Raw genomic sequence first — 9,130 nt, 5'->3', positions numbered from 1 at the left:
GCGGTCGGCCTCGAGGGAGGGACGGTGGAGCAGCACTCAGACATTCCCCAGTCGTCGTGAGCAGACGGTGGCTTTCCCAGTAGACCGCCGGGGCCCCCGCTGAAGAAGCCGGTAGGGCTGGTGGCCTTCAGGTGCGCGTTCCTGCAGGAACAGACCCCGGACTGACTCTGGCTGTCTCGCCGACAGGTCCCGGTGACCCCGGCCGGCAGTGTTCCGAGCTCGGCAACATGGCTTCCCCGCCCCACCAGCAGCTGCTGCAGCACCACAGCACCGAGGTGAGCTGTGACTCCAGCGGAGACAGCAACAGCGTGCGGGTCAGGATCAACCCCAAGCAGCCGTCCTCCAACAGCCACCCGAAGCACTGCAAGTACAGCATCTCCTCCAGCTGCAGCAGCTCCGGGGACTCCGGAGGGGTCCCCCGAAGAATGGGCGCGGGAGGCCGCCTGCGCAGGAGGAAGAAGCTGCCCCAGCTGTTCGAACGGGCCTCCAGCCGGTGGTGGGACCCCAAGTTTGACTCTGTGAACCTGGAGGAGGCTTGCATGGAGCGTTGCTTCCCGCAGACCCAGCGCCGCTTCCGGTATGCGCTCTTCTACATCGGCTTCGCCTGCCTTCTCTGGAGCATCTATTTTGGGGTCCACATGAAATCGAAACTGATTGTCATGGTAGCCCCTGCTCTGTGCTTCCTCGTGGTGTGTGTGGGCTTTTTTCTGTTTACCTTCACCAAGTTGTACGCCCGCCATTACGTGTGGACTTCGCTGGTTCTCACCCTCCTGGTATTCGCCCTGACCCTGGCTGCCCAGTTTCAGGTTTTGACGCCCCTCTCAGGACGAGTTGACAACTTCAATCATACTCGGGCTGCCAGGCCCACAGACACTTGCTTATCTCAAGTGGGGAGCTTTTCCATGTGCATCGAAGTGCTCTTTTTGCTCTACACCGTCATGCACTTACCTTTGTACTTGAGCTTGATTTTGGGAGTGGCCTATTCTGTTCTTTTTGAGACCTTTGGCTACCACTTCCAAGATGAAGCCTGCTTTGCCTCACCTGGAGCGGAGGCCCTGCACTGGGAGCTGCTGAGCCGGGCCCTGCTCCACCTCTGCATCCACGCCATCGGGATCCACCTGTTCATCATGTCCCAGGTGAGATCCAGGAGCACCTTCCTCAAGGTGGGCCAGTCTATTATGCACGGAAAGGATCTGGAAGTGGAAAAGGCCCTGAAAGAGAGGATGATTCATTCTGTGATGCCAAGAATCATAGCTGATGACTTGATGAAACAGGGGGATGAGGAGAGCGAGAATTCTGTCAAAAGGCACGCCACCTCCAGCCCCAAGAACAGGAAGAAGAAGTCTTCCATCCAGAAAGCCCCTATCGCCTTCCGCCCGTTTAAGATGCAGCAGATCGAAGAAGTCAGTATTTTATTTGCAGATATCGTGGGCTTCACCAAGATGAGTGCCAATAAGTCTGCCCACGCCCTGGTGGGTCTCCTCAACGATCTGTTCGGCCGCTTTGACCGGTTGTGTGAGGAGACCAAATGTGAGAAAATCAGCACCTTGGGAGACTGCTACTATTGTGTGGCTGGGTGTCCTGAGCCAAGGGCCGACCATGCCTACTGCTGCATCGAGATGGGGTTGGGCATGATAAGAGCCATTGAGCAGTTCTGCCAAGAGAAGAAAGAGATGGTGAATATGCGCGTTGGGGTTCACACAGGGACCGTCCTGTGTGGCATCTTGGGCATGAGGAGGTTTAAATTTGATGTGTGGTCCAATGATGTGAACTTGGCCAATCTCATGGAGCAGCTGGGAGTGGCTGGCAAGGTTCACATTTCCGAGGCCACCGCAAAATACCTAGATGACCGGTACGAAATGGAGGATGGGAAAGTTACTGAACGCCTTGGCCAGAGTGTTGTTGCTGACCAGTTGAAAGGTATGTGCATTTCTTTGCCTCATCATCTCCCTCCCCTATCCCATTTGTGTTGGAAAAACAAAACAATCTCTTTCCAGTATCAGTATCTGGAGGCAGATCAGTTGTCTCCCAGGGCCAGTGGGACTTTTCCCCCAGTGAGTCAGATATCACAGGTCTGTTCACTGTGACAGTGTTGACCTAGATGACACCTTTAGAAGGAAGGAGAACTTTGAAAATGTGTTGCCTGCCAGCCGGCTGTTAATGTCTCTGAGATGCTGGGGCAGGTCCAATGAGTGTGAGGGGATCCGAGCCCTTCAGTGGTCAGAACTTCGAAGCACCATAAGAAATTGCCTTTGTGATCCATTAGGTTGCCCTTAAGCCCCATCAAAACATTTTTCTATGCCTTTCTCCTCTCTAGGCCTCACTTTGCTGGAATAAAGAAGTCGGCTAAGCCCTGTAGGACCCTTGAGAATTAGATGAAATTATGTACCCCCAAGTGCACACTGCCTTTTGCCCGGGTCTCTTTTTTAAATGTTTGCATTTTCAGCTTTCAATTTTCATATATTTCATTATGGTTTCTAATCATGGTATTTGTCTTACCTTACGGACAGCAGCATTTTAGAATGTTGAACTTCTCAAATCACCAGGTGATTTGAAAGTGGGACATGTACCCAGAGCAGTCTTTAGACCTCCTCCCCAAGCTCCTCAGATTTTCCCTGTCTTAAGTTCCTTACTGCTATTCTTGTTTTTTCACCAAGTTGCTTCTTTTAATTTTCTTTTTTTCACTTAGGGCAAAAATCTTTGAGGTCTGGGAAGTGATTACTTATAAGTACCTGGGATCAAAAGTAAGAATTCTAAATAACATCCTCCCCTCCTTTAAGAAAAGAAATCCTTCTGTTTTACTAAGGTCTTCAGGTTAAAGGGAACATCTATTCTGGAAGTATGTAGAGACAATACCATTGATCTTTAAAAGCCAACATTTGTAAAACTGTATTGTGTTTTGTGGTACCCCACATTGTATAATTACATGATGAAAAGCCCCTGGAAAGGGAGTACTCAGAAGGAGAAGTAACATCTTAAATCAGAGAGAGAAGTAATGGTGTAAATCTGCGCTTGTAAGTGGTTGAGTTTGAGGGCCTGGATGGATCGTCACACCGCCTGTGTGCTCAGTTAATATTTCCTTTGTTCTCCCTATCATTTACTTATTTGTTATCTGGTGAGGGTACTTTATCCTTATCCTGATCTTTCTTTGTTCTGTTAATTTTGCTAACAGTTGAGGAATTTGTGGGTAGAAGAGAAGAATATTTTCACCTGATAATTCTCTCTGCCTAGAGAGCTTTGTGTCTGCTTTCTGTTAAATACTTTCTCTCCTTTTGTCCTCAAATTTCTCTCTGCCTGTCCTTTGTGTTAGTTTTGCACAGCATTGTTAGCAGTGCTGCAGACCAGGGAAGGGGGCTTCCCAGGTGGCGTTAGAGGTAAAGAGCCCTCCTGCCAATGCAGGAGACACCAGAGACACAGGTTCAATCCCTGGGTGGGGAAGATCCCCTGGAGGAGGGCATGGCAACCCACTCCAGTATTCTTGACAGAGGAGCCTGGTGGGCTACAGTCCATAGGGTTGCACAGAATCAGACACAGAGTCGGACTTAACACTAGCAGAGAGCTTGCAGTGCTACACTGATGAGGTCAGAAACTGCAGTTGACAGTTGCCTTGAGATTCTACTGTGACAAGTGTCTTCATCTGTAGGACGGTGGCCCCTGCTCTGGAGTTTGGAGATGCCCGTGGAGTGGGGTACAGATGCAACCCTTGCTCGACATTTTTATACCTTTAGGATCTGAGTGTCCCCGGCTCCATCCTCAGGGACTGTGGGACAGATTCCAGAGAATGGAGCAGCACTGTGCTATGTTAGATTAAGTGTGACGATGATAGCAATTTTGTAAGTGGTGCTCTGAGTAGTGTATTACTTGAATTTCAAAAATAAAGACAGATGTAATCACTATGTCTGGAAATTGCCAGGTCTTTGACTCGTTGGCAGTACCCATTTTTGTTTATGTGTAATTTTATTTTTAACTTACAGATCAAAGGTCTCAAAGACACTGACACCCCCCACCCCCCAAAAAAAAGCTAGAGTGAATTTTAAAAAACCCATATAGTGTAAATTTGGTAAATTAATTTCTCCTTTAAATTTGTGTGCACTGTGTATTTATAAGGGAAGATTTTAGCACTAGATGGAGGATGGGGAAAGATAGAAGCCTTAGCCAAACTGGTGATTTTTTAAAATATAATATTCTCTTCTTTAACAGTTTTCCTGAGACCATGATTTTTGCTTTATTCAGCTCATTTTGAAACCCTCTGGACAGGACCCCAGTAATAGAGAATGTCTACACAACTTCCTGATCCTCTTTTTTTTTTTTTTTAAACTGCACAGTTCACTTCTCCTGACGCTGTACAAATCTACTTAGCTGAGATGTTAGCATAGTTTGTAGAAGACCCTTTCCACAAAAGGAGTTAAGGTTATATACATAAGATTCCTTTTAGCCCATCTTTGGGTTTGTGGCAGGGATTTTTCTCTATGCAATGCTGAATGCATAGCTTTTCTTCTCATCCCCTTTTCTGATATTGGGGCTAGAAATACCCAGTCGAGGACTCTGTAGAAATGAAGATCCCTGGAATAAACTGGGGGTTCTAGTGCTAGCCTGGCAGTGTGGGAGGTAGTTTGTCTGAATGGGCTTTGTGGAAAGTGGACTGTCGTTATTTCTGCACTGTCACTCACCCCTCGAACGTCTTTATTGTTCTCTCATGGCACCTGGCCCTGTGGACACACAGGTGGAGTTGTGATGGTTCCTGAGCTGGGTGAGCTTGCAGATTGTAAAAGTTCTTCGAGTCCACAGAGTTGGGAATGCGATAGAGAAGTGCACGCGCCCGGGGTGGGTCTTCAGGTCAAGCAGTGGCTCTCTAGGGGATAAAAGAACATTCAGTGCAGTGGGGAAAGCGTGGGCAAAGGCTTGTTGTGCTGTGCTTAGTTGCTCAGTCGTGTCCGACTCTTTGCGACCCCATGGACTGCAGCCCGCCAGGCTCCTCTGTCTATAGGGATTCTCCAGGCAAGAATACCGGAGTGGGTTCCCATGCCCTCCTCCAGGGATCTTCCCAACCCAGGGATCGAACCCAGGTCTACCACAGTGCAGGCAGATGCTTTTACCATCTGAGCTATCAGGGAAGCCTGGGCAAAGGCTTGGGGTTACATTTCTTGGCAGACTGGGCAGTTTAAGTAGTTCATCAGGACAAGGGAAGCTGTGATTACCTGGGAAGGAGTTTGGGTTCAGTCCTGTAGGTAATGGGGGGCCATGATGGGCTTTAGGCAGGAAGCTTAGGTGCTCTAACTTGCAGTTTTAGAAAGTTTACCCTTTCAGTTCTAGGGAGTGTGGGTTGGAGATTAGTGAGCCGTCGCAGTAAATCCTTGGTGGCCTGGACCAAGGTAACAAGAATGGCAGTGGAGATGAGGCGACCGATATGAGCAGCAGTCAGATCAACTGGATTGGACCACAGCCACATTTAAACAGAGGACGGGGACAGGCATGGGGCTTGATTGTTTGAGAGGCTTTTCAGGTTTCTGGAATTGATGTGGGTATCGTTTGGCATCAGGAATGGGTGAGAGGCCTTTGAAAAAATCTGTGGTGTAAATGGAAAATGCAGGATCAAGTTGTAGAATATGAAATACGCCAGGAAGCCCTGGCTTGTCCATTCATTCATTCAGCATTTTGTCTGGGGCACATTTCTAGGTGCTGTGGATACAGCAGTGAACAGAACACAAAAATTTCTTCTTTGTAAAAGTTTGTTTTGTGTTCAGTTCTAAGGAGAAGACATACAGCAGGAAGGAGACTATGGAGAGTGTGTGTGTTTGTGTGTGTGTGTGAAATTTTAGAGAGGGTGGCCAGTTACTGAGAGAGAAGGTTGAAAGAATTTTCAGCAGAAGACTAGGATTTGAAAATGATCCAGGAAGTGAGGGGCAATTATTATTAAAGATTAGGAAGAAATAGTCTGATTTGAGTGATGGGAAGAAGTGTCCTTCCACTCCATTGGGCCCAGGAGGATACTGGCTGTTGTGTTCCGTCTTGGGCCACAAGCGAAAAAGAGGAATATTGTCAGTTGTTAACAGTTTTTCCTCTCATAGGCAGAGTCACAAAGGAAGTGAAACTCAGAAAATACCTACAGACATCTTATTTTCCCGCCTTAGCTATTGATCTAGGAAGATAAAGGTGCTCAGTCACCCTAAATCTACACTAACAGTTGTGTATTTGTAGAGGGAATACCAACAATATTGCATTGTTATAAGCTAAACAAAATAAGACTTTCCCTCCAAACCAAGCTTTGGACTTGTGGAGCAGCTCGGGGAAAGATCTGTTAATGTGCATGGGAGAGATGGTCACCCACTGGCCGTTTCGGTGACTGACTCCTTCACCGTGTGCTGGTGTCACTTGGGAGAGTTCCTGTCTAGACCCTGTTTGGGGTCTTTCCTCAGTCTGACAGTGGGCAGAGACACGCAGCACTTCAGCCTCTGCCAGCAGCTGTCCCAAACTGGGAGTCTGGGCTCCTGGTTCCCTGCCAGCTACAGCTAGGATCCCTGGCTATGTACTAGTTCGGGGTGCAGTTTGCTTGTACCCCTGGATTCACTTGATAGCTTGTCCCCAGCCTAACCCGTAACCCCTTGCCACTCATTGAAGAAGACCCTGATGCAGGGAAAGATTGAGGGCGGGAGAAGGGGGTGACAGAGGATGGGATGGTTGGATGGCCGCACTGACTCAATGGACATGAGATTGAGCAAACTCCAGGAGATAGTTAAGGGCAGGGAAGTCTGGTGTAGTCCATGGGGTCACAGAGAGTTGGACACAACTTAGTGACTGAACAACAACGACTTGCTACTGTAGAGCTTGCCCATGGCTGACCTCTTGGTGTCCCCTCTTAAGTCCTGCTGAACAGAAACTCCATGCTCGCCTGCATCCTTGAGCGGACTCGCATGCACATAGCCAACAGCCTCTGGAGTAGCAAGGAGGCAGAGAGAAGATGAAGCAGAAAATCGGACTTGACATCTGGGATCAGAGACGGCGAACAGCTGTGGAGTTGGTGCTCAAGCAGCCCCTGAGGACAGTTTATTCAGACTCCTTCAGACCAAATTGTATGGCTTCCAGAAGGAGCACACAGCTGTTGATCCTGAGGACCAGCTTTTGAGTAAATTAGCCTCTGGCAAAGAAAGTTAAGGATATGGTTCACTGAATTGCAGGTGGAATGAAGGGAGGAGAGTAATCTTTTCAGGCAGGATAACTAAGAAAGGAAAAAATTGAAAAGAAGCAAATAGAATAGGTAAAGAAATTTCAGGGTTCTTGTCCACTAACCAGCCTTCAAATAATTGTGTTTCTACCTATACCGGTCAGTGTCTCCTGTGGACTTTGCTGTGGAATAATAATCTTAAAAAGAAGAACACAGTGAATTTTCTATGGTGTATGCACATGGGCCTAAATTTTCATCTCTCTGCTGATTGGTGATTTCAGTATTGGTATTTCTGTTTAGATTTTGATATTGTGAGAATATGGTCATTACATACAACATAACAAAAATTTACCATATGAGCCATTTTTAAGCCTGTCAGCTGGATTTTCTTAACTGCTTTGGCATTGTCTGTTGCAGTATGTTGAAGAATGTGTGGAAAATCTGACTTTACAGAGATATATAGTTAGAAAGTGGAGGAGCATTTTAATAGCCATTTAAATAGTTGTGGATATTTTTCTTTGGTACTACACAAACACCCAAGAAGTGGTAGTTTATTTTATTTTTTATTTTTTTTGAAGTGGTAGTTTATTGAGGGTTAGTTACAATATCTAATCAGTTTTTTGTCTGCTGTCAAAACCCTGTTGGATTTTTGAACGAACTTTTTACCCAAGTGTGCCTTTGTAACATCATGCATTGGTCATTTAGAAAATTACGGTTTCTTGAGTTATGCAGATCTTCCAAATGTCGGCATAACATCTTTAAATATTAGGACGATGTCAGCTTCACAGTGGAGGATAAAAGCATTCCAAAATTCTGGTTTTCCCTTAAAGGTTTGAGTTTTATCCTTGGCAACAAATACTCTTAGTTGTTTTCGTTGAAGGGACAGACTCATTTCGTTAATTTCTTAGGAACAGTCTTCCAGATACTCAAGTGAATGACCAGAGTCTGTCTGTGCATCAAGTATAAACGATGTTCTATCAAAAAAGCAGCCCAAACAGGAGAATAGACGCTTTTGGGGACAACCGGTCACTTTGGTTCTTAGGGCAGAGTTGTAGGTGCATTCCAACCTCATCCCGCAGAACACACTCAACATTTAACACATTTATTCGATTTTACTGCATTATCAGGGGACATTCTTAAGTGCAAATGACTGTTTTTTCCTTCTGCAAGTGTGTGGTGCGACAGAGCTGGTTAATGACCAGCAGAGTTTGGTGCTACTGCCCAGATTCATGGTCAGGCACCGGCACTCTCGTTAGGGGTCAGGATGAAGAATGTCGGCTCTGTATCATCACGTTTGCTTTTGTATCATCAAGGCCAATATCAACATATGCGTGTGTGCTGAGTCACTCAATTGTGTCTGACTCTTTGCGACCCTATGGAGTGAAGCCCGTCAGGCTCCTCTGTCCATGGAATTCTCCAGGCAAGAATGCTGGAGTGGGTTGCCACACCCTTCTCCATCCAGAGATCTTCCCTACCCAGGGGTCGAAGCTGTGTCTCTTGTGTTTCCTGTATTGGCAGGGGTGTTTTTTACCACTAGCACTGTTTGGGAAGCCCAATGTCAGCACTGAGAAAGGCAAATCATGTCTTAGTATGAAAATAGTTTTGGCCTCACAGATGCCCTGCAGAAGTCTTAGGGACCACTGGGGGGTCTGCACACTGCCCTGAGAACTGCTTCCCTGAGTGGTAAAAAAGGAAGAGCGAGAGTTTGTACCTACTTCCCGGACACATTCTCATGTAGATGGTAGAGTTCATGTTGGAATTAGGATGGACGTGTGACATTTATTGTGGAAGTAGCAAGTGACTTCAGTTCATGCATTTCCTTTTTCTCAAAAAAAAAAAAAATCCTTTGTGACTCTGCCAAGTCCCTGCTGCTGGTGTTTATAGGTCAGGATAAAGAACGTCAGCTTTGTTTTTGATTTGTTTTTGCCGAGCTCCCTCTTTGGCGGAGTAGTGTAGCGGGCGGTGCAT

General features: G+C 46.8%; 1 protein-coding gene across 1 annotated transcript in view; it reads left to right on the top strand.

The window, feature by feature from the left end:
- Positions 1 to 21: 21 nt before the first annotated feature.
- ADCY9 (adenylate cyclase 9) overlaps positions 22 to 9,130 on the top strand; it is a 113,198-nt gene continuing 104,089 nt past the window's right edge. The window contains exon 1 of the mRNA XM_010840395.1: positions 22 to 1,920. Coding sequence (XP_010838697.1) covers positions 228 to 1,920 — 1,693 coding nt within the window. The 5' untranslated portion in view covers positions 22 to 227. The remainder of the gene's footprint in view (positions 1,921 to 9,130) is intronic.

Source organism: Bison bison, unplaced genomic scaffold (assembly GCF_000754665.1).
Source record: "Bison bison bison isolate TAMUID 2011002044 unplaced genomic scaffold, Bison_UMD1.0 scf7180017864144, whole genome shotgun sequence".
Taxonomy (NCBI): domain Eukaryota; kingdom Metazoa; phylum Chordata; class Mammalia; order Artiodactyla; family Bovidae; genus Bison; species Bison bison.
This window is presented reverse-complemented; position numbering and strand designations above follow the sequence as displayed.